Source organism: Balearica regulorum, chromosome 2 (assembly GCF_011004875.1).
Source record: "Balearica regulorum gibbericeps isolate bBalReg1 chromosome 2, bBalReg1.pri, whole genome shotgun sequence".
In the NCBI taxonomy this organism is placed as follows: Eukaryota; Metazoa; Chordata; class Aves; order Gruiformes; family Gruidae; genus Balearica; species Balearica regulorum.
In genome coordinates this window covers 1,248,681-1,274,124 of record NC_046185.1, presented here as the reverse complement: position 1 = coordinate 1,274,124, position 25,444 = coordinate 1,248,681, and the positions used below count along the sequence as shown (strand labels likewise).

At 45.1% G+C, this 25,444-nt stretch overlaps 2 protein-coding genes across 8 annotated transcripts; both read right to left on the bottom strand.

The window, feature by feature from the left end:
* Nucleotides 1–312: 312 nt before the first annotated feature.
* On the bottom strand, nucleotides 313–25,325 carry LOC104643182 (elongation factor 1-delta). Of its 7 annotated transcripts, XM_075743172.1 has the most exons (10): nucleotides 25,199–25,321; nucleotides 23,363–23,391; nucleotides 13,184–13,307; nucleotides 11,423–11,494; nucleotides 5,018–5,086; nucleotides 3,736–3,829; nucleotides 3,380–3,483; nucleotides 1,803–2,051; nucleotides 989–1,183; nucleotides 313–410 (listed from the first exon to the last, which is right to left on the bottom strand). In XM_075743172.1, the coding sequence occupies exons 3-10, from the start codon at nucleotides 13,301–13,303 to the stop codon at nucleotides 372–374; spliced, it is 942 nt and encodes a 313-aa protein (XP_075599287.1). In that variant the 5' UTR covers nucleotides 13,304–13,307; nucleotides 23,363–23,391; nucleotides 25,199–25,321; the 3' UTR covers nucleotides 313–371. The 7 variants fall into 7 exon arrangements, with proteins under 7 accessions (XP_075599287.1, XP_075599286.1, XP_075599288.1 ...); XM_075743171.1 differs by lacking the exon at nucleotides 23,363–23,391 and having other exon boundaries at nucleotides 25,199–25,325; XM_075743173.1 differs by lacking the exon at nucleotides 23,363–23,391 and having other exon boundaries at nucleotides 5,018–5,083; nucleotides 25,199–25,325.
* LOC142600290 (uncharacterized) lies at nucleotides 13,340–18,789 on the bottom strand. The gene is made up of 2 exons (XM_075743170.1): nucleotides 18,568–18,789; nucleotides 13,340–16,682 (listed from the first exon to the last, which is right to left on the bottom strand). The coding sequence occupies exons 1-2, from the start codon at nucleotides 18,580–18,582 to the stop codon at nucleotides 15,420–15,422; spliced, it is 1,278 nt and encodes a 425-aa protein (XP_075599285.1). The 5' UTR covers nucleotides 18,583–18,789; the 3' UTR covers nucleotides 13,340–15,419.
* Nucleotides 25,326–25,444: the final 119 nt, after the last annotated feature.

The following is a 25,444-nucleotide window of genomic DNA, read 5'->3' as shown; positions in this document are numbered from 1 at the left end:
GCAAGGGGAAAAGAGGGAGGAAATTCAGCCCCAAACCTGCAATTCCTGGTGATTCATCCTGGGCTTTTTTTGTAGAGACTGATTGGGGACTCTACCTTGGGAAAGGTGATTGCAACACCCTTAGAGCACAGGCTACCCAGACGGGATGCTGCTCAGACTGTCATTCCAACCTAGAAATGTAGGTCACCCCTGTCTCAAGGCCTTTCCTTTTATGAAGGTGACAAGGAAGGGAAATATATCCCCAAGTGTCACAACAAATCACTCTGCAGAAGTTGCACTTGGCAGAGAAAAAAACCACCCCATTATTCAATCTGCACTCCCAATCTTGATCTTTATTAGTTACAGTTTCAGAAGGGGATACAGTTTTGCTTCTAGATCTTGTTGAAAGCAGCAATGTCAACGCTCTGCACCTGAAACAGAACAAAAGCAGCAGCTACAGGTCACCAAGGTGTTTTCAGACATTCACAACAAAGCAAGCACTCACATGGGGGATTTATTCACAGCATGCACTAGCAATGCTCAAACAGATGAAGGAGGGCCCAGGTCTTAGGTCAGCTCCTTGGCTGTGGTGCGCAGGGCTGGAGCTCCTACTGTCATTTCCGTGGAAGGAGGAAGGATGGGGATTGAGACATCTCCTCCAGCCTCAGTCACCAAGGTTAAAACATTTGTATGTCTACCCTGGTGCTGCCCAGGCTAAGTGTAAGAGCTGGGGTTCCCCAAAATAATCGTCGGCGGGGGCTGGATGAGCAGCAAGAGCCTACAAAATGGCTCTACAAACTATCTGCAAGATAGCTGCATCAGCCAGCTTTAAAAAAAGTGTATTTAAATACATTATGCAAGTGTCTCAGCAGGCAGACACCATCAATTCCATGCGTTTTTCTTTTAAAAATCCAAGTTTGCCAAAATCTGCAAACGAATCTTAGTTAAAAATGACCTTGCAGGTCAGGCATCACCCAGCATTAATTACACAGCTCGCTGCAAGACTTACGTAGTCTTCAAACTTGGTGATCTCCTCCTCCAGGATGTCTGTTCCGACCTTGTCATCCTCCACTACGCACTGGATCTGGAGCTTCTTAATGCCATAACCTACTGGGACCAGTTTGGAGGCTCCCCACACCAGCCCATCCATGTGGATGGAGCGGACACACTCCTCCATCTTCGCCATATCAGTCTCATCATCCCACTGGAAAAACACAAAGTATGAACTTTAGTGTTTTCCTAAAGATCACCAATAGCCCCAAGAGGTATCCAGCGATTTAAAATTCAATGCTACACCTCTCAGTACATTTCGGCTGATCCAAGCTGCCCTTTCTTGGCGACTCTTCACCAGAATTAGCTGATGGTGAAGCCAAGCGAAATCTGACTTTGCAGCGTAGCACGTGATTTCAATTCTACCTATAGGCACTGCAGATGCAAGGAGGATTCTTCCTGCAGCAACGCAACCACTCTGGAGCACTCACTTTAAAGTGACTTTTTACCAAGGGCATCTCTCACAGCACTAGCCAGCCCAGAGTTTTTGTTCAACCACGACAATTTTACAAAAACAGGTTTATTCCCATCTTTAGGGCATTTATTATCTGTCTTTTCAAAGAAAAAGGCTAGTCATGGGCAGGGGAACCTCAGATAACAGCCTGCATTTGCCACAGTGCAGCACAAGGGCTACAGATCCCAGCTGCAAAAATCCCCCCTCACTCTGACCTCTCATTTGGAAATCTGCAGGTCCTATTTTCACCAGTCCACTCAGACGTGGAAGTGAGGCGATTTATCACCTCACTCGGAGCTCCTCCACTTCAGTTACTCACTGGCTTCACATCCAGAAGGATAGAAGACTTGGCAATAAGACCCGGTTTCTTGGCCTTCTTCTCTGCGTACTGACGCAGTCTCTCCTCTCGGACTTTGGCAGCCTCTTGGTCTTCCTCTTCATCATCACTACCAAAAAGGTCGATGTCATCATCGTCATCTTCCTCTGCAGCGGCTGGCTCAGCTTTCTTTGCCGGTGAAGCAGATGGGAGCTCCACTTTCTTGGAGGGAACACTGAACGGCTCCACTTTCTTCATTGGGGTGACGTGCATTCAAGTTTGAGTTAAAGAAAAAGGGGAGAAGATTAACCTGAAGTTGAATCAGAGCAGCACTGAAGAGGAGCTCAGGAACAGAAGTCTACATTGCTCATGACAGCGAACATGGCCCACACCACGTGATTTGTGTGAAGAATCAGCTATTGGTCATCAAAATAGGACATTCAACCAGATGGATCTCTGAAACGGCCCAGCATGGCCGTACATATATTCCTAGAGCAAAAACCACCACATAGCCAAGAGGTGATCCTTCTCCTGATGGCTCAGGGTATTTAGATCAGGAGAGTCTGAGTGGGACAGCAGTTGGGAACACAACCAAGCACCCTCCCCTAGCATGAGGAGGGGCCTACACATTCTATAGGCTTACTGCAGAGACCACCAGCAGCACTGGTAACATGTCTTCCAACCTACAAGAAGAATTGATTGACTTGGTGCCACACATTCCGCTCCCACAGAGCTCTCAAATTCAATTAAATACATTCTTATAGGATCATAGACTGGTTTGGGTTGGAAGGGACCTCAAAGATCCTCTAGTTCCAACCCCCCTGCCATGGGCAGGGACACCCTCCACTAGCCCAGGTTGCCCAAAGCCCCATCCAACCTGGCCTTGAACACCGCCAGGGAGCCAGGGGCAGCCACAGCTTCTCTGGGCAACCTCTGCCAGGGCCTCAGCACCCTCACAGGGAAGAATTTCTGCCTTAGATCTCATCTAAATCTCCCCTCTTTTACTTTAAAACCATTACCCCTCGTCCTGTCGCTACAGCCCTTGTCACCAGCCCCTCTCCAGCTTTCCTGGAGCCCCTGCAGGGACTGGAAGGGGCTCTAAGGTCTCCCTGGAGCCTTCTCTTCTCCAGGCTGAAGAAGCCCAACCCTCTCAGCCTGTCTCCATAGGAGAGGTGCTCCAGCCAGGGGACATTTGTTTAAAAAAAAAAAAAAGCATCACCAATTCTGCTTATCTGTTGTAACAAAGTGGCATTTTACCTGGTGCGTGCTAACAAACTCACAGCACTGTGGGCTAAATGCTCATCAAGTACATATTAACTCCAAACTTCCACAAAGTTTGCACCAGCTCTCGCTAGCTGAAATCTCTAACGTAGTTTCTTTGCTGGTCTTAGGGCAGAACACTCCTCTCTACACATACCGTTTGGGAAAGATGAGGCAGGTGTCAAAACTGCTGGAAAAGCTGCAAACTCATCCTAACTATGAGCATCTCTCCATCCTCAGTGGACAGCCAGGAGACTTTGGAAATAACCTGGCACTTTGTGACTGTGAAGAATTCAAGAACAGCGCTTTGCAAGGCTCACCTGCGTTGGAGGAACTGGTGAGGGCTGGTGGGAGGTAGATGACTTTTCCAGAGCATTCAAGCGGCTTTCCAACTTGAAGATGGCCATCTGAAGGTCTGCAACAACTGCAAGAAGAGAGGGGGAAATAAAACAACAAAGAATCTTATCTTGTAGGCTCTGCATCAGCTCTCAAGTCAGGACAAATTTGCTTCTGCTCAAAGTGGGCTTTTAAAACACCAGTTGCCCCAGAGGGAAGCCTGCAAAGCTCTGATCAAGACACCAGCATATGCTCACCTGGTGACAAAATCAGTAAGGGATACACCCTACAGAAGCAGGACCCCATCTTTGCTTTCATGCCAGAAGATTCTCCTACTTACCACTGCGAAGGTTTTGATTTTCTACCTCCAGGTGAGAAATTCTGGAAAGGAGTTCATTTTGGTCACCAGCAGGCCCAGAAGTTGTGCTTGCACTCTGCAACAAGGAAAACCGAGATGAAAAAAAACAAACCTTTCAGCTACTCCCAAGTTCAGTGGATCAGTGAAGCAAAGCAGAGTCATGCCTTCAGGGAAGAAGAAAATATGAAAGCTAATCTAAGAAGGAAAGACATTTTTTCTAAAGGCTTTAAAAAAGAATACACTAGCTCTATAGAATGAAGCATGAAACACCTCTCGAGACATTTCAACTGATGGGCAAAGGATAAAGTAATTCTTTACAGTCTCAGATCACAGCCTAACACCGAACACACAAAAAGTTTTTAAAAGTTTCATACTAAGGCCTTTAAACGGGGCAGCTGGTCTCCTCTTACAGACAAACTGAGGCACAGAGCACAGAAGTGACCTGCCTAACGTCACACAGCAAGTGACTGTGAAAGCTGGAAGGAGATCCTGGCATTTCTATACTCCCACCTTTCCTGGTCTAGCCTTTAATTCCTCTCAAAACAACTTAAACCTACTTTAAGACATTCTGAGGCAGCAATTTTAGCGATCCAGCTTCAAAAGTATTTAACAGCAAAAAAAGAGCTTTTTTTTTTTTTAAGGAAGTCCTGATCTATAAATTCAAATTAGCAAAGGGAATGAAAATAACAGGCCTTCACACTTTAAGCGTCATTTATAACTAAATACAACAATAGAGAAAATAATTTGCACCCTGCATATAATTATGATGTGGTTCTCAGTTGCAGGTGACATGCTTCCGAGATCTCGGCAGTCACTTAAGATGGAGAGAGGGAAATACAGGGCTTAAGATGAAGAATATGTGGCACATGGAAAGCAGGTCTGGGAGATGCCTGGCCCTGGGAGACACACGGAGAAGCAGGAGCTGCTCCTAGCAGGAAGGTCAGAGAGACTCTTCTCCACCCACCAAAAAGGGGCAGGGGTCGTACGTCAAAAGCACAGTGAAACCAATCTCCGACGCAGCCTTTGCAACGGATACAGGCTCAGGAAGGCAAGCTCAGATCTGCAGTCCCCTGACACCAAGCTGGGAAATCTAAATGCCCCAGTAGAAGATATATAGGGTGAGCTACAACCACGTGCCAAAGGACAAACACTTCTCATCGTAAGGAAGGAGAACTTGATCCATCTCTCCAAGGCAGGACTGTCCTTGCCCTACAACATCGTCTCAAATCACACAACCAGCTCCATCCATGCGCAGGTGACTTACAGTTGAGCGGCCTGACTGCCTCTTGTGACGGGCAGAAGGAGCTTCTTTACTATGAGGAGCTGTCTTCTGCTGCAAAGGGCAAAAGGTTTGGAGGATGTTTGGTTCAAGACCGAAGATAGAAAAGGATTTCCACTCATGCTGGAAGAGGCAGTTCAAGTGCAGGAAGCAGATCCACATGCAGGACAAATTGTCAAGGAACAAGATACAGCCTCACACCAACTACACACCAAACAAAGCCTGCACGGAAACATTTATCCATGAATTCTACCACCTTCTTGTTAAACATCTCAGTGCCTGCAGAAAAGGTCTGCCTGCAGATGGGTGGCAGAACTCGACTGAGATGTTCAGAGCACGGTCTTAGACATCTCCCCATCTGTAAAATCAGAGGTGCAGCAGATGCATGCATTACTGCGGCATGCACCGCAGTCTGAGCCGGCTCTCCTGTCATTAGATAAAATCTAACACCTGACAGATGCAGAAACACATGCAAAGTTACCAAGACTCTTTCTCCTAGAGAGACGTAGAGCAACACAACGCCGGTTTGCACTAACAACTTGATGAGACCCCTGCATGGGCTTCCATCCTCGCATGCACCACCAAGAACAGAGGCTGCTAGCCGCACTGGGCTCATCGCATCAGGTTAGCCCTTAGCCTTATACACCAAGGACAAAAATTAAACCTCAGCTGAACTCGTTGCCTGACCTCTTACTGCTCTAGTTACACCATCAGGGCCAAAGTCTAAGTTAATTCAGTGAAAAGTGGATTTTGGCAATAGTCACATCCATCCCCACCCCTTGAAAAAGCACTTCTTGTTTTGACTCATCAAACAGGAGCTGTTACCCACAAAGAGATACATAGCTGGGTTTTTTTCTTCCCAAAAGCTGAGAAATCTAAATTGAGGCAGAACCATCTACCTTGACACTTGTCAGCTGCCATCCCGGAGTCTTACACAGAATAGGTCAGCACTGCTCCTCCCTGCAGTCCCACAGGAAAAATACCTACAGCTTGGCAGGATGCCTCCAGCGCAAGACAAACCTGCCAGCCTTGTGTGGTTGTGTCATTCCGGGGATGTTTAAGGAGAAAATCACGGCCGTTTTCCCAAAAAAGGCTGTGGCTATGGCTTGCAAGAGTAAGATGAGAGGATTTTGAAACCCTCTGCTCTGCATGAAGCTATTCTCACAAGGAAGAGCATGGAAAAATGACATTTTGTTATTTCAACAGACCTTTTGAGTAGTATAAAATACTAGGATAGAAACCTAGCTGTATATTGCTGTCAGGTGCCATTTGTAAAGCTTTGTGTAGCACCCAGGGAATTGCACAGAGCAAGGCAGAGCTCTACAATGCACAAACTCCTTCCCTTTTCCCCCCTCCTTTGCCAGCTTCCATTGACGACATTAAGGTTGCAAATACAGATAACGAAGCCCAGAGGAGAGGCAGCATTCTCAGTGGGGTGTTTAAGTACGCGTCTGCCCATCAGTACGCGGTAATACAGGTAGCAGAGGCCCTCGAGGAGCTGCAGCACAGATATCTGGGTGGCTCTGTGGGAAGCCGTCTCCCCTCCGGGATTTCTCAGCTGCAAGTTGCTACTGAGGTCTCTGCAGACACGGCAAGATTAACAACCTACAGGTTAAACACCCACAAATTTCATGTGAATAGTTCAGTGTTGTGCACCTGGACAAACAGATTCAGCATATTACACATGCTAAGCTAATCCTAAACCAGGTTTCATTTGCTCCTCCGTGCTGTATTTTTCACGCCTGTTTAAAAGGGAGGTTTACAACACGGCAAGGGCTCACGTTGCTCACAGACATGGCACAGCAAAGCATTTAAATCAACACCCTGTGGAATTCAGACGTTATTTGTTAGTCTTGGGCAACCCCAGGGCAGGGTGAGCCTGAGCACAGCTATCTTTTGCTGGCAAGAAAAGAGGGTTGCCTGTCCCAAGCTCAAGCAAACAAGAGATAAAGTCTTCACAAACCGGGCCAGGCATCCTTTGGGAACCTATAACCTCTGTAAAGCATGGTATAAGAGGCACGATTCTGAGCCAAGTTCCCAATTCTGGGAGATGGTCAAGCCACACGTGCAGAAATTGTGGAAAAGTTGCCTTTATGAGACTGTGAGCTTTCCCCTGAGGTGAGCATGTTTCAAAGATGTGGTCACCAACCTAAGCTGTACACTACCTACGGTGCGTTTTTTCCTACGCACAACCGAGCGTTATTTCCTCTTCTGACTCGACTGTGCCAAGAGGAAGCTTGACACAAGTGTTTGTGAATTTTATCAAGGACAATAATTAAAAATCTCAAAGATAGGGAGTTCCAGAGCATCACTTCAGTCACTTCCTGCGCATTGTCTCACGGATAGAGCTCTTAAAACCTTTGTTTTTTCTAAGCTTAAGCCACAGTTTTTGTGCTGAACCCACATTAGTGATACACTGATCACTGCTGCAAACTATTCAAAATATTTTGCATAGCAGAAGCAGTCAGCAAGCCCAGCACCACACCAAGGACTGCATATAAATTTAATCATCCAAGCAAATTAAAACCCTAAGACTTCTTCCTTATGAAGTGTAGAAAACAGAATCTAGCCTCAGCCTTAAAGGGCTTTCAACATCTGGCCCTCTCTATAGTTTAACTCTCTAAAACATACTTTAAAAAAAAAAATCAGAGACAAGAACACTAATTAATGAAGAAAAAGCTGGCAAAAGTTACATGTCGACATATCAGCTGAAGGAAATCTGTCTGGACAGCTACAGCTAAGAGCTCTTCCCTTCATATGTCAGGCCCAACCAACAGCCACAGCTGGAAAGCTGGCACTTCCCTCACTACAAGTAGTACGTGGAAGTTGTCAACCCTTTTCTCTTCATTTAACCAGTATTTATAACAGCATTTAACCATGCTGTTATAAAGAACAGCATGCAGATTTTACAAGCTCTGTTACAGATGTGATGCGTAGGTTTTTTTTCCAGTCTAGAGCACACATAGCTTCATCCAAAAAATAAACCTGTTTTGTGCATGCAGAGATATAACACCTTTCAGTCTGGTCTACCTGAGCTCTGGAAATAGGCAAAATTTAGCCACAGTTAGATACACAAAAGCTGTGAACTGTGAGGGAAACAAAGTTGAAGAACTAAAAGAGACTTTCCCCCACCTAAGACCAGTAGGATGGATCCTGGCTGGTTTCCAACAGAAGGCGTGAGCCTTCCCTGCACACAGATGCATTTCTGAATGTGGCTTCCAAACGTTTTAGTAAAATCAGAGGTTTTCTGGGAACTTTTTTTGTTTGAAACCCACAAATACAGAGGCTTTGTAAGAGGGAACTTGGACAGAGAGGGGAATAACAGAGCTTCAGACTCCCACACCAGCCACCCAGTGACATCCCTTTTGTTACAGCCCCCAGGGAGGGTGCAGGAAGTGAGAGTTCAGTCACCCGCTCTGTTGGACTTGCTTCCGATCTCAGGCAAATCAATCCTTTCCGTGCCTCGGGTCCCCAGCTGTAAAAACTCTCACCACCTGCGGTCTCAATGCCACCAGCTGCAGTACTGCACATGTTAACAACTTGATATCTAGGAAAGCATTAGCGATTGAGCAGATGGCAACTGGAGAGATTGTTTAAAGCAGAGATGACCATGCAAAGCGGGATGAAAGGTATGTGCAAACAAATGTTTCCAGCATCAGAGCTTTGTACCCTCCTTCGGTACAATCTCAACCCTTCTAATGCACATTCACACATTTCAGAATAACACTATCCAGCTGAAGCAGACCTGAAACCAGCAAAAGAAGGGCACTAATCTTCCATCTTCCCATCTTATAAGAGCCAACTCTTCACTTACTACATCTTTAGACTCCTGACAATCACTCTGCATCTTCAAGTGGAAGGAAAAAAACTAAATCCTGACTATAAAAACATGCTTCACTATTGTTCCATAGATCAGATAGTATAAATTTGGCTGAAACATAAAAACAAAGCGTGTTCTAAAGTCAAGCCTCCTTTATGCCGTGGCTGTCCAAGATTAGTGATGATCCTTCAGAAATGCAAGCTAGAAAAGCTTATGTTTCAGACTTGTTTCTCAACAGCTCAGTCTTTCTAACCCACACACTAACACAAAAGATCCAACCATGCTTTACCGCTTCAGGTTCCAGGGCAGAGATGTGGCAACGTGTGGAAAAACTGAAAAGGTGAAGCTCTCCAGGGTATCATATAAGCCAGGGTAAGGCATGATCAGTTAAACAGGATTATAAAACAGACAGGAAAGGGAGATCACTGTTGCCATGCGCTCTGCTTATCTAAACAACTGCATATTTTGGGACCAGAATGGCAGCTATAGGTTGGATAAATGATGGAGTGCCCCCAACAGCAATGCAGATTAGGGTGCACAGTGCTTTCCTTCATACAGATGTGCACTACATAATGCTTTTCCTTCAAGACTTTGCTGGAGAGTCCCAATCCACTTTTTGCAACACCCCAGATTCCAGTTTTAAGGCCCTGTGGCTCAGTCCTGACCTTAAATCCTCAAGCCCGCCACGTATTCTTCACAGGAAGCAAAAATCCAACAGATGAATTTTTCATTCAGCACTAACCCAAACAAATGCCACAGGAGTGCAAAGGACTTTATTCTCAAATTTCTGTTCCGGTTTTGGTCCGGTGCTTTGCCAGTTCCCCCAGTCTTCCCCATTACAGGACCTGGATGATCTAAACTTAACATGCTCCTCACACAAAGAGGCTCTTTAACATGAGTCACAGGCCAGGGCAAGAAATTCCTTATCTTTGACAAACCACAGACCATTCTGCAAGATGAGAATATGCCTTCGGGGTAGACGAGCAGCACAACCAGATGATTTGTATTTTGGTTTCCTGTCCCTAGTCACCACATCCAGCCTCTGGCTCCTGGAGGAGGCAAGTCTTGGAGGAAGCCACGACCTTGTTCAGCTTGAAAAGGTCTTTCCAAAGGCATTTAACACTATCTGTGCAAGAGTTCTCCAACCCTGTTGGACTTATTTCCCCACATATCTGCCTTAACTAAACTCCAACAAGAGCTGGTAAGTCTCTACTAAAAGCCCAAATATGTTATTTCAGATCTGTACTTAAATGAGCCAGTTGAGGAAAACCTTCCCCAAGCAGTTGGCTGAAATACTGATGTTGAAGTAAGAAATTAGAAATCTAGCACTAGAAAACTTGCAAGTATTTTCCTCTTCAACATGTTTTGGGGTTTTTTTATTTAATATTACTAAGATGTCCCAACTTTCCATTGATTCCCATGCTGTATTCAAGCTGGATTTGGGACCACTGAATCTAATCAAAGCAAATTTAATCCTTTCCCACCATCCTTTCATCAAATTTGCCCTGCTCTTCCTGCAGTACTGAATATCTTGGATCGCTCACATGAGCGGTTGCAGAAGTTGCTTTTGTAGTGTCAAGTTCAACAGGCACAGTGAGACCACCATGGGGAAAGCAATTAGCCTAACTGCTTCGTATCCACCCCAAGCGTATGGCTCCTTTCTGGTTATTTTAAGGAGGAATACGAAATATTCCCCTTGAGAAAGGCTCGATTCCCTGTTATTGTACTGATCTAGATAGAAACTGAGGGTGTTAAATACCCCAAGAGGGAGTTATGAGGCCAAATCAATAGAGATAAAGGATGGATACTCTCAGGTAGAAGGTATGCGCAGGTATGTAGTAGTCCCACTGCAGAGGTAAGAAATCAAGACATGCGGGCTGTGTTCTGTGAATTTTCTTCACGTACGAAACCAGACCACTTATTAGTTTAAGATTTCAGCTTCCTCTTGAAAAATTAAAGTTTTATCAGTGCTGGCTCTACATATCAGCACAAAAACACCTCCAAGAACAGATGTTACTGAACTTCTACAGGATGCTCCAGACTTAGAGCTAGTAGCCAAGCTGAATTCCGTAGATGTAGCAGATGGAAGATACCATTTTTTTGCACATACCCTAAACTGAAAGCAAAACAGGAAAGAGAAGGTGGCAGCTCAGTGTACCCCAAGAGAGAGACATACATACTCCTGCTGGCAGCTCAGCACTTTGCTACTCAGCAAGGTTATTTTAACAGTGACTCGTAACTTGTTAGATAAGGACTTGTGGGAACATTCCACCAGGGAAAAAAGAAAAGAAATGCACAGCTGAAGAATTTTAACCCTAATCAAGTTAGTTTTAAAAAGCACTCTGCAGGCTAGCAAGCAGGTAAGCAGCATGCATTCTAGTAGTAACGGTGCTCTTGATCAGATGGAGCTATGGCGGTGGTACACAGCGCTGCACACCTTAGTCTTCTCCTCTAACTTAAAAATAAGAAGCCACACAATCTATGAAGTGGTCACAGCGGGGTTCTGTGAGATGCATCACAGCTAAAAATGGTTGCAGGTAGCCAGCTGGTGAGAGAGCTTGGGTACTCACTCCGGCCAGCGATTTCTGGATATTCTCCCTGGCTCTGGCAATGTCGCGTAGGATCGTGCTGGCTCCGTTCTCCTGCAAACAGTGCAGAAAGAACCAAGATTTTTTTTTAAAAAATACGAAACATGGGAAACTGGTCAGGGAAGTTAAAAAAAAAAAAGAGGGTAAGAGTGGGGGAGGGTTCCTTCCAATGATTCAGCAAGTATTGTAAAATTAGCTGCAAGGATTGGTTCTAAATCAGGCAGCATCAACTGCAGTCCCTGGTCACATCAGGCCACGTGTCCAGAAGATCATCCAGTCAAGAGCTTTTCAAATTCTCTATGATTACCCTGAACGGTTTGGACAGCAGAGGGTTGGAGTCACTTCAGTACTCCTTAGAGATCTATCATTAGCAGCCCTTTGTCGTAGTTATTACCCATCATTGTATTCAGGAAAGACGTGACAGCCCTAACCGAAGTCTTCTATCCAGAGAGCTATGACCCAGGGTACAGCAGCACAAGTTTTTTGCCCCCATCCCCCTGCTGCTGTGCCTTAGCCTAGATTTGGAAAATTTCCTTCCTAAGGCACAAATTCAGTTTCCATGATCCATCCGCTCCTTGCTTCTCCCAGACTGCAACCCCACAAACAAGATCTGAGACAGCAAACTGCTCACAAGCCCAAAAGCCCGTGTCAAATAGACCATAGAAGAGCAACAGCCTGGACATATTCAGGTGGATACCACTTCCAGGTTGCAGGAAGGTTTTAAGGAGCATGGATCTTTTTTCCTTAGCAGGGAAGTGGCTGATAAACTGCTGCAGAATCTCCCCCAGAGCCTTCACACCACCTCTCAAAGGTGTCCTCTCTTCACATGTCCTAGGTGCTATGCCACCGCTACGCTAGCATGGGCAGCGGGAATAGAGAGAGTGTGCCTAGAAGCTATTACTTAAGCAAAAAGCTTCCCCTTAAATGCTTGCAAGACAGCCATTTAAAACTCTTAAGCAGCTTTCTACATAACCAACCAAATGCATAAGCAGTTAAACAGCTCTTTACATGGCAGGAAGAGGTTACAATAGCTCTGCACCTTTAAATAGTAATAGTTTGGGGCTAATATGTAAAATTGAACTACTTCAGGTCAGGTGTGTTGCAGCAGCACCATGCTTCCCCTCCACGTACTCCCACCAACTCACCAGTACTGCGATGCAGTCTTCTGATTATTTCGGGGGGTACAAAGAGAGGAACGTAATTCCTGCGGGTTTTTTTGAGCCATGGTGCCTCTCTTCAAACATTAAGCATCTCATATATCCAACACATCCCTTGCCAAGGGAAGCTTAGCTGCAACAAAACAGCATCTTCCTTGGCTGAATGGGACAGGTCAATTCTTCGCCCAGCCAACAGAACCGCAGCTCTTAGGGTCTGCGGCTCAAACTGTGCCCCCATTAGATCACACATAGCGTTCGTGCCCTGTCACAGCAGCCTGAAAAGATTAAGAGTCACTGCTGCAACCTATAACTGGTTGTTACAAGGGTATTTGATCTCCCAGGGCACTGGTTGTACGGGAGAAATTCTTCACAGGCCACAGAAGACAGTCTTTCAAAAGGTGAAAGGGGTCATAACTGGGGGTAGGCTTAGAGAGCCCCAGAGAAGACACTCACACTTGGAAAAAGCAGCACCCAGAGCAGAAATAGAGGAGCGCACATCCAGGTGGATCGTGTCCTTTTGCCCACTCTGAACTAGCTCTTAAAAGCTCCAGCACTCTGCTAAACCCCACCTGAGAACAAGCATTACCTGCTGCTGTGAAGAGCTGCTAACTGGCCCGTTCATCTGCTCATAGAATCTTCTCTCAGCATCGTCATACTTGTATTTCTCAAACCAGATCTTCTCATGCAAAAAGTAGTCGACTGCCATTTTTCTGCAGAAAGGAAAAAAACCAACAAAGTGAGTTCCTAAATGTACTTAAAGTTAGCAGCTTGCACTGAGCTTGTCCGAAGAGCGTTTTTCTTCCCCCATAGAGCTGTGTCTGCAGCTCTCTGCTTGGTGCTTTCCCCTCCGGTGGAAAGCTTTAAGTAAACAGGATCCTATTAAGAAAGCAGGGCAGTCTAATCACCCACCCGTCTGCCTGGCCTGACCTGCATTTACACCAAGTGGGGACAGAATAAATCAGCTGATCTGTACCTTCTTCCACAAAGAGAAGAAGTTTTCAGAGCAGGATTTTTTAGATCATGCTAGACACATGGGAATCTGCTGCTAAGATGTCTTGTGTATGAGAATCAAAAAGGGAATAATGCTTTTAATTCTTAAGATGCCTGGCCACGGTGAAAGCAAAGACTGAAGAATATGCGGCTCCAAGCAGCACGTGCCACGCTACAACGTGCCAACGAGGGAGCACTCTGTGACAGGTGACTCCCAACACTACAGCTCACAAATTTAAACACATCTCAGTCTTCCTCGAACACAACTCAACTGCGTTGACAACGGCTGTTGGCCAGCGAACGTCTCTACCTGGTCACGCCACGCTTCACTAGATGCACCACCAAATCCTCCTGTAAGGAACAGCCTGGCACAGCACACTGCCTGACATCCATCAGCCTCCAGGAACCCAGATACACACACAATTTACAATGGCACCACAGCTATATCTGCACACGTGCCCTTTTGGAAGCTGCTGCAAACGTTCAGAAATTAAAATCGTCACTTGCAAGGGACAGACACCTGTCACTACACAGAGGAACAGTGTAAAACATCCTAACGCTGCTGTGAAATGGTGTACATTATTTTTCTTCAGTGCAGCAGCTTCCAAAGGTTAACTGTTCTTGAAGACAAATGATGGAGCTCTCGCAACAGTATGAGAACAGGATGTGACCTTATTTTGAGCCAGGGGACAGCTAACAGAGCCAAGACCAGTTTGAGGAGGCAGTGAGAGCAGGGACAGAGCATCACAATGAAACCACACCACTACCAGGTTCCACCACGCAACTTATAGCAACCCACAAACCCTCTCCTTGTCAGCTCAAAACCCCACAGCTTTAGAGTAAAACACTTCCATGGAGGCCAACAGATGAGCCCTCCTCACCTAACCATTCAGAAGAGACCAGAGGCCACCATACCACACAGGTCCTCTACATCAAAGCCATTCCCAGCACTCAACCCTCCAAGACCCTGCTTGAGCTGCCAACCAGTGTCATTAATAGAGAATTCCAGTTGGAGACAAACTTATGCCATGTATTTTACAATGACACGTGGACTTTCCTGGGGAAGGGTGAAAGGAATGACCAAATATCTAGTTCTGTCCGATTACAGAGAAAATTATCCCAAACAGGACAGGGTGAAAGGCATACGTGCTCTAAAGCTTGTCTCTAACACTTGACAAAGATCTTAAAACTTTCCAGCAAATCCTAAGAAACTCAAGGATCAAAAGTGTCAGAAATAAGGACTGATGTTCCAAGAACATCAGTCACTGCAAAACAACATTTAAGCACTGGCCTTCGGACAGGCTCCCAGCCCTCCGTGCAGACTTCAGGCAGTCATACATAAAAGCATTTTAATGCAGAAAGCGCAGTATCATACCACACCTCGTCCAGGACTAAAAAAGAAGCCTTTAAATGATTGTCTGGAACCTGATTTATGAGTTACAACTATGAAGGTCATCTACAATTTGAGAATGTACTCTTCCTGCTCAGCTAGCACAGCCTCAGGATCCCCTCCATGTGAAGAGAGGGTCAAACCTCAGCTGACTTACCAGCCCTGACTTTAAATCCTGAACCTCTTGCACCACACAAAGACTACCTTTAGACACCAGCGTTCACCAAGAGAAGGGGGTTCCTTGAAGTAGTTTCCCCCCCCCCCCAGTTACCCTGCCCACAAACAGGCTCCCTGGTTCAGGAGCAGCATCTCCCTACAGCAGCATGCATGCTTGGTCCTGCAGACGCAAAGGACGCCCATCTTCTACACATGCAAATTTTTTCAGCTCAATCCTGACCCGGCAGTTTTGCATGTGTGAGTTTTACCCCAGAATAAACTTCTCCTACTTTGTTTCTGGCGCAGGTACACTTGAAGCATAAGCAGCTGGTTGGGAGGGTTTTACTACTGCGGATTCCTGCATCCCCATACTCTCTCCTGCTCTTGACATTTTCAGAGCCTCGGCTGCATAGTATCGTGACTCAGCACTGTCATACGTCGGCTTATTAAGCCACACAGTTTCACTGTCCTCGTGCAGAAAAAAGTAGGTAGGCGGAGGTTGCTCAGCATCACTGGGAAGCAGAGAGTTGGTGGCCATCTCCTCATGTTTGATGCCCGTTTGCTTTCCAACACCAGGGTTCTTGCTGTCCTCATGGCTGTTCTTCAATGCTTCAGGGGAGCCGCGTTGCTGCTGTCTGACTTTGCCTGATGGATGACCATCAAACATGTTCTCGTAGAAGCTCTTCTCAGCATCATCATAAAGAGGTTTTTCTAACCACACCTCTGACATGAGAGCCTGCAAGCTTGAAATCTGCGGCTTACCATTTACCGTCTGGCGTACAGAGCCAGGCAAACCGGTAACGAAGGAAGAAGCAGAATCAGCAACGACGTCTGGAGCTAAACTTGGCGTAGCAGGAGTAGGCAGGGCTGTAACATAGCCCTCATCCGGTGTTCTCAGCCCAACGTTGCCAGTGTTTGACCACACAGACGGGATGGTTAGGACATTTGGAGGAAGAAAGAAGTGAGATTTTTCGATAAACACCTCCTCGGCCTTATCAAAGTCAAACTTGTTGACCCAGACATCCTGAACAATATGGTGACACGCAGACAGACTACCATGGGAGCAGAGCAGGGCTGCTGAAAGCATCCTTGGCTTAGGAATATCTTGGACAGCTTTTGACCTGGCCACTAAAGGGGACTGCTCAACAGTTAGTGCAGTCTCAGGTGCCTCCTGGTTTTGACAATCCACTATTTTTTTCCTGTACACGTTCTCAGCATGATCATAGAAAGGTTTGTCAAACCACACGTGGTCAGCTAACAAACCAGTCAGAATAGAGTCTAACTTGGAGGCAACATTTTTGGGTTTTGGAGAGCGCTTCCGTTTCCTTTGTTTCTTTCCATTCCTTGCTCTCTTCAGGTCTCCCTTGAATTCACTTTCAACAGAGTCATCATTGCAGACTCCATTTACAGCCTCTACCTCCTGGCATTCCTCAGGCGCCGCAGCAGCTAGCATGGCTTCTCTTTCGTAATGCAGTCTCTCCGCTTCATCATATTTGTGCTTGTCTACCCACACTTTTTCTACCGGGCAGGGAGGCTTCCTTGTCCTCATCTTCCAAAGATTGGCAGCATTAAAAGATAAGCACAACAATGTAGTTGCAGCAAAACTAAATAAAGCAAGGGCATGCATCAGACTTTAGTATTTTAAGTAATACAAGAGTGTCAAAAGTTATCATGCCATTATTATACATGGTAAAGAACCTAAGCATTTAGTTCAATTTTTCCTTTGTTATACATTTTAATTCCAAGAAATTAAACTGCCTAAACATGTCCAGTTTCCAAAGTCAAAATAAGCTTCCCCCTAAAATAGTTCTGCTGTTCTGATAAGTATTCTGCACATTACTATTTAAAAATAAAGACACTGGATGAAGGTACTTCAAATTTCACTTTTGAAGACAACTGCCAGGAAAAAAAAATGAGGTTTTGTTCAAATCCCCTGTAACATATAAGATATTCTTCCAAGTTAAGAGATTAGTCCTTAATTACTTCTTAGGTATTCTCAGTTAGGCACTGTTTTAGGAAGACAGGCAAAAAAAAGAAAGATGCCCCAATTCTCAAGTATCTTTAGAGGTCATAGTTTACATCTATTTGTGTTTCACTACTAGAAAGCCAGCAGAGGGAGCTGACCGAAAAACTATGACTCCCTTTTGGTTTAAAACCCCAGTTACTAGCAAATTAAAATTGACCAAGAGCTGGAGATCTCATGATTAATTTAGCTTATCAAAAAGACTTTCTATTGAAAAGAAAAATATTGCATCTGCTTTGTGTTTTCCTGCCCTAGTCATACTTTACTACGGGGGAAAAAAACCCCAAGCAGCTCCTAGTATGTGTAGATTATTGGAAATGGTATAGGAAATACCTTTCCAAGTACAGAATTTACTGTACTGCTCAAATATCTAATGAGCAGGTAACTACCTCTCTGCCAAACACTACATGGTCAAATCCTCAGAGCTAAAAAATAAATAATCAAGTACCTGTACACCAGCTCTCTCTCTAGCTACCAACAGCTGCAAGTTTTACAGCTACAAATTTATCTGTGACACATTGCCAAATAAAATTCACATCCAGTCGAAATATCATCCAGACCTCAGTCAATGGCTTGCAGTTCCAACCATTCCTGGATGATTTTACAAGCCTCAAGTCCGGTGCTTGGCAGACCAGTAAAAATAATAAACTATTACTACAAGTAAATACTTTTGCCTTTTTAAGCTTTCAATTTAAATTTATATAGTTTACAATATTAAAGCAACATAATGCTATGTGTCAATTATAGAAATCACTACGAAAAGCAAAAGTAGATCTTGCTTTTTTTTTTACTGGAGTTGTGAAACTGCTGAAAACACAGTGACAGAGCTAAAAACAGTTTAAAATATCTAAATTGAAACTTATCTTGAAATCTTTATTTTACTTTACATTCTTCTCTTGCATTTTACACCAGTTATGGAGCTAAAACACTTAACTACAAGCAACTAGAAACAAACCAGTGCTTTCAATAAACATTAATCTACATCAACATTAAAATACACCCCAGCTGGAAGCACACACATTGCAAGGTAGGAGCAATGCTACGAGCAAGCAGTAACTTGGGTTTACTCAGCAGGGTAAGCTCTGCTACTACAGCTTCCACAGCACCAAGCAGGGAAAAATGACATCATGTACATCATGCAGACAGAAGACATGCCACTAAAGAGCTTGCACAAGTTATTTTGAGATATAAGGATTTGTTCCTGCTGTAAAAAAAAAAAAAAACAACCATTGAGGCAGCCTCATACTCCTGATTCCCACATTAAGAACATAAAAATATCTTAAATTATTTGTCCAAGCAGCTGAGACAAACAGCATCCCCCTTAAAAAGATATTTTTTACAGGAGATGCCAATTTAAGTGGGGTTCTTGGATGGTAGCATCAAGACAAGGCAACATCTGCTAAAGCAATACCTGCATTTCAGTCATTTGGCAGACTGGAAAAGGATTAAAAGATGCAAATAAAAAGTGTTGTGCTCAAACGCATTGCTTTGCAGTGCACATGTTCTACATTAACAGCCATTCAGACCTAGTGTAGGAACTTGCCAGCACAAAATCCATGGGAAAAGCAAAATACCCAACTGAAACTGTAGGTAGGACAATACAATTGAATTTTTAGGTTATTTATTTTTAGGTTATTTATTTTTAGGTTATTTAAGTCGATAAGGACTCCTAAACAGAATATCAGATTTCTGCATTTGCCTAACATGCTCTGCTTGGCTCTACATTCAGATTCGAGTTATCCCATGGAAAAAAAATAAATCATAGTTTATAGCCTTCAAGGAGATCCTTTATTGAGAATACTTCATTAGCCCAGTGCAGGTGGTGTTATACTCAGAGGTTACAACTCAAACTATTTCAGAAAGAATCTCTAGTGGGTGTAACAAGAAATCCAGATGACTCAATCCAGCTCAAACTGTCACACCTTTAAATATTTAATTTGCATTACAGACATTAACATTCTATATAGAAAGAGCATGACCATTTGACAAAAACAAAACTAAAATTTGAGGGTTAGGTTTTGGTTTGGTTTTTTTTAATAGGTGACTTTGCTCAAGTCCTTAAGCAAATAGCTTCAAGCAGTAGAGTTGCAACCCCCACATCACTCATCTCAAGGATGAGGTGCATTCTTGAGGACTCCAATTATCAGGAGGTTCTCTCAAATCAAAGAACTGTCTTGAATCGAAATGCGACAAAGCTGAATCTAATAAACCAACCTGTAAAGGTACACTTCTTTCCAGCAGAAATCAGAAAACTGTGCAATAATCTGTTTAGAAGTATCAGATCAGTGCCTATATTCCCCTGATTTTCCAGAAAGTGCAAAAACCACATGACAGCTAGAGAATACTTACTTTTTTAGCTCCTATGATAGCATTAAGAAAAAAGATAAAGTTAGAGAAAGTTTCAAGTTCTAGAGATGCAGCAGCTAGTCAGCAAGGACACAGAATGACAACAGCCAAATGGATTATCATATAGTTAACTCCCTCCCATATGTAATATATTAAACTTACAGCTGGTTAACTCTCCAAAACTACATTATCTTCATCAACCCACACCACAGACACAGTTACTTTTAATTTTAAATAACAAGCAATAAAAAATAGATATATCCAAAAGGATCTACCCATAACGACAGGGAACCAGCCAGACAAGGTCCCAACCTGCTACACCAATACTGTCAGCTGGTGCCAAAGTGAAGCTCAGGTCCCCCGAGTTTCAGGTAACTAAACACTAATAGCAAATATTTTAAAGAATTCTGAAAATGTAACAATTGTAGTATCAAATAATGAATTCACATGATTGTAGTTATTTCTACCAGAAGTTAGCTATCTGTACAATACTCTATGAATGAGACGGAAATAAAGCGCTAGCACCAATACTCAGCCTACTAATTTTTCAGGAAAAGCATCAAGACAATACGTGAAAACTTGCGGTAGAATTTAAGACTTACACAGAGCTGTACCTGTGAGGCTACATGTACAAAGCCTAACAAGACACAGCTTCTCGCATCACCAATTCAACATTACACATAAAAAGGGTATTTCCACAAGGAAGCAACACAAACCCCCAAAGCAAAGTAACTGCAAATGTTCCCCATCAAACCTGGTTCAGAGGAATTCAAGCGTTGTTTTTAAAAAGTTTATTATCAGGGAAAATCTTCGTAAAGGAGATTTACCACAAGTGACAATACCATTTTCTGAAAACAAGTCCAAGATACTTCCAGCACCTTTTTGTTTCCATGAGGGGCCAAACCTTAGGTTTAATTACGATAAAGACTAGATTTTCAATGAAGTTTACAAACACAAGAAAAACTGAAAAAAAAGTAATTTCTACTCCATATTCATAAGCTTTCCCAGAGGAACCTGAGAAAAGGCATATAGAAGGATTTTAATTACACAAACCATCACCTGAGCTGGTGCAGACAGCCTGATGAGATATATGAGCTACAGACCATTAATACCAGACCAGAGCACTACCAGTTCTCCCAGCACACAAATTTACTCCAGACAAGACACAAGCTCACAATCCTACTTCAGCCAAGTCTGCTAAATCATAGTACGATGAGTGAAGGGAATATACCTGCTCTGACAAAGTCTGGAGGGACAAATTCACCTTTTCAGAGTTTCTGGAAGAAATTTAAACTGACTTGGACTTCACCTCCTCAAACAGAAAGTTTTACAATTAAAAGAACATGATATAGTTTCATGAACACTCTCTGCTGGCAAAAATCAGAGCACAGAAGAGAGAGCCGAATTAAAGACCCATCAGTCTGCGCTGAAAGCAAAGGAAGGCAACATGAATGCAGCTACGCTCAGGTCTCTCCCTCAATCCACTCCCGAGACCACATTCATTCACTGCCTAGTAACATTTTTCAGAAGTGACGCACTTTTTCATTTAAGTAGCATTTTTTTTTAGTATGAAGATACATTAATACTTTGAGACAGAGGCAGCAAACTTTTAATAAAGTGTTTCAGAAACACAAATATGTTAGTTGAGTAGAAAAATGTAAGGGCTCTTACTGCACGCATCAGAGATTGGCTCCTGTGTACCCAGGACAATTTTGCTTTTCCAGTGACAGTGCAGACAATCAAAGCATGAAGCCACTGGAAAGGCAAATGCTATTATTAATCTTTATTGATGCCAAATAATCAAATACTCCCAAATTACAAAAAAAAAAAAATCACAGATCAATGTTTAGGTCTCCCACAGACCGTTAAAGAGGGCTTACAAAAACCTGAAAGAATTTTTAGTCATGGCTACTGCGTCAAAGCTTTGGGCTTGATGTTGTCTCGTCACCACGTCCTGGGTATTTCAAGCCAGAACAAATCTGTGCTGTACTTCCAGCGCTGCAGGGAAATGCATAAAGTTAAAAATGGGCAATGAAAAGGTCTCTATTGTTCTGTAAATCCAAAATAAGCTTTGGACTTCAGCTATTTGACCACATTATCCCCTTAAGTCTAACCACTTTTAAAAAAAGTCAGTAAAACAAAAGCATACAATGCATTACCCTAAGGCTGTAGCCAAAAAAAGAGTCAACTCCATTTATTGGTTTAATGAAAGCCACTCTTCCTCTCCTCTCCATGAGAAAGTTACATTTCTCCTGAACTGAGAGGCCTATAAAATAAATGTGGTTTTTCTGAGGGGGAAGTCAGGTTATAAATAAGCTTGCTTGTCACAGCGTCCCAGAGACCTAAATTCCACCAGGCCCTGCACGATTCCCTGCACTGGAACTGAACTGCGATTTTAATCTCAGCTGTGTGCCAGGCTGACCTGTCAGCTCCCAACAAGGCACAGCAAGTCAGGCAGCACCATGATTTGAAAGCAACTCTCCCAGAAATAATTTTAACAGTTTGATGTGGCTTAAAATATTCCCAATAGCCTTGAAAAAGTATCTTTAGATGAGCAAGAGCAGCAAATCTTATTCTTCACTGATTTCTGGAGGGATGGGACAGCTGCCTTCTGCAAGCCATAATCAAGAGCACAAGATTACAGTCACAGTTCAACTCCCTTCTTCAGAGAAGACATCAAAAAATGTGCATGAGGTGGCACCAAGGGACACGGGATGAGAAAGACACAGAGCAGCTTGCTGTGATTTGACCCCAAAACCACCCCATGGACGCAGCCCAAAAAGTTAGGCAGGAAAGTCCTGATTTCTGCAGGAAAATCAATCAAGCCAATGTCAGTCGCTCTTCCCCTAGCCCAGCACTAGCAAATGCTCGCTACAGGAAATTCTATCCCAATCTTCCATCTGCATATTTATTTACATGCCCTGGCACAGCTGATTTTAACCAGGCCAACATGGTTATATATTTAGTGCTCTATGTCACACCAGTCTCCTCACCAGAAGCTCCTGAACACTCATCCCAGCAGCAGCCAGAAAAATAAAAGCCAGAAAACCCAGAAAAGGCCCATTTGATGTCAGAGACAGAGCAAGAAGGTCCGCAGGCACCAGTCTGTTCCTTTCTACGGCCTCAGACCGGCACCTGGGCCACATCACACTCTGCATTACTCACACCTTCCCCCTAGTGAAATGCTTCTCTTCCCAAAACTGCTACTGCTGCAGTCCTGCACAAAAGCAAGAGCCATTTCAGCTAGGCATTTAGGCACCAGTTAGACACAGCTGCCTCATACCTACCTGCTCTACAGCAAAAGGCATCAACTCTGCCCCACCTCCTGCTTTTTTTTTTCTTTTTGGTGATTCAGAGTTAAAAGAACTGAGACTGCTTTCACATCAGAGGGTCTGATAGCCTCTTGTAGTTGAAGGGTCCAAATCTACCCCCTCCTTAACACTGGCACTGCCACTGAGTCATTACAGGCAGCTAAAGCAAAAGAAAACATTAACACTTGTGTAGTATTGCTCTACTACTGGTTTAACTCCATAAATTTGCTCTTCCCCAACTCACTGTGGCTCAAAGCAGCAGGACACGGAGACAGAGGAGGGACTTCATCACCTTTGCTATAATACAAAGCTCCACACTAACGTTGAGTCAGGGAAACAACAACGACTCCCAACCTCGATCACTCCCAACCTCGATCACATAAAAACGCGGCTGTTCGCTCCAAGCAACAACACTGCTGATTGCTAATGAAGAGATAATCAAGGACATGGGAAATGAGGAGTAAGGGAAGACAGGAAAGAAGTCACCTTCACAAGAAAAAGCAAAGTAGTTGAAAACAAACAGCTTAGGTGAAGAGAAAAAAGGCATACCTGCAAGGTCAGGGAGAAAGAGGGCACACCTAGAAAAGCAGAAGAAAGAATTACAGCTATGCAGCCAAAGTTATTTTCTTCTCCATACCGAGCACAACAGGATTGTGAACATCAGATTACAATCAAATCCAAAACATCGATGCTTTAGATGTGAAACAACAAATTCATATTGATTTCAGTGAACACCAGGAGGGGAGGAGAGGAAGAACGACAGACTGTAGCAGCCTCAGCAACTTTAGCTACCGCTGTAATCCTTCACAAACCCCCAGAGAGCACATTAGCAGCCCCCGCACAACCACTCCTCCCCAGCTCTGCCCATTCCCCAAATATAGTTTTGAAACAGATACCTCCCCAGTGAGCCGCTGTGGAAATAAAAAGGAGAAGCAGAAAACACAGGACGGGCTGCAGGAGGCACCACCAAGGGTACAGAGGGGTTGGGAACACCAGCACATGGAGAGGGAGAGGCGAGATGAGCAAAGCCCAGGCACACCTACACAGCAAGGGCAGGACAATGGGGGAGGTCTGACATTACAGGGCTCCAGTTCCAAACCAAGTCTGGAGAGGCAGCTAAGGGTGCTGGGCCAGGGGCTGGATCTGGCCACTGCTTCAATTACAGAGGGCTGCCAGCTGCTCTGTGCCAGGACACGGCAGCAGCTTGAGTTTCCCTTTGCAGGAGGTGACTCAACAAGAAACCCTTGCTAAGATGAGAAATCAGATGAACAACAGACCCCTGAAGCACCCAGAGCTGCTGAGGACGGGTGGGGGGGGTCCCCTAAACTCCCCTCCCTACCAGGACAGGAACCACACTGACCCCCCCCAGACTTGAAGAAGTGAGGCCTCATGTAGCAGGGGTATCTCCAAAACCAGCACCCTAAAAGAGAGGGAAGCTGCTCCCCCTCCCAAAAGGGTGAGCAGGTTTAGGGAGACCTCCAGCATCAGCACACCGAGCCCTTACCCTAAAAAGGGGGTGCTCTTGCAACCACCTACCTAGAGCCTGCAAAGGGGAAACAACCCCACAGAGATGCGTGAACTCTAGAACCCCTGTCTCCAGGCTCGGGACAGGGGAAGGGATCTCACAGATAATGAGGGGCCCCCCACATCCTCCTTTCTTAGCGTGTGAAGGGAGAAGAGACCCCACAGGGAACAGGGGAGCCTCCCACAGTCCCCCTTCTCAAATCTATTAAGACAAAACAGACCTAAGAGATTGTGGGGAGTATGTAGGGTGTACACGCTATTCCCTGGGACTTAGAAAGGGGAAAAGTAATCCCAAAGAGCAAGGGCACCCGAAGCCTTCTCCCTCAGGACTCCGGGGAGGGGAGAAGGGACCTCACCCCCGTTCCCAAGGATGTGAAGAGGAAGGGACCACATAGACCATGTGTGAACCCTACAACCTCCCTTTCCTGAAATTATAACAGGGAAGAGACTGCCACATATGAGGGTCCCCCACAGCTCCCCCCTTCTCGCCACAGTAAGGGAAGGGGCCCCACCGATAACGAGGGATCCCCAAAATCCCCTTCCCCTGGCCTATGAGCAGGAAGGAACCCCACAGATAATAGGGGAATGATCATAACCTCCTTCCTGGGGACCGTGAGAGGAGAAAGGGACCCCACGGACCGCGAGGAGCCCCCACAACCCCTTCTCGTGGCCTCTGAGGAGCAAAGAACCCCACAGATCACGGGGGGGGCTCCCACACACACCCCCTCCCCAGGGCTGTGAGAGGAGCAAGGGACCCCAGAGACCCTCAAAGCTCCCATTAGCGAGGCCCACGGAGGGGAATGAAAGACCCCACAGAGCGGGGAGCCAGCCCGGCGGGCCGCTGAGGGGAGCAGCACTCACCGGCAGCGCTGGGCCCCGGGCAGGCCGCAGGCGGCTCCGCTCCGCTCGGCCTCCACCAGGCAAAGGGAGGCGCGGCGTACCGCGCGGGGGCTTGTGGGGGCGGCGCGGACCACTCGCGGTGGAGGGGGGGGGGAGGAACGGCCGCGTGCAGGGACACAACGCGTAGCACTCACAGCGTGGGCCTCCTTCCTCCCCCCTCCCTTTTCCACGATGGAACAGTCAGGCGGGGAAGGGAGAAGCAGGGAA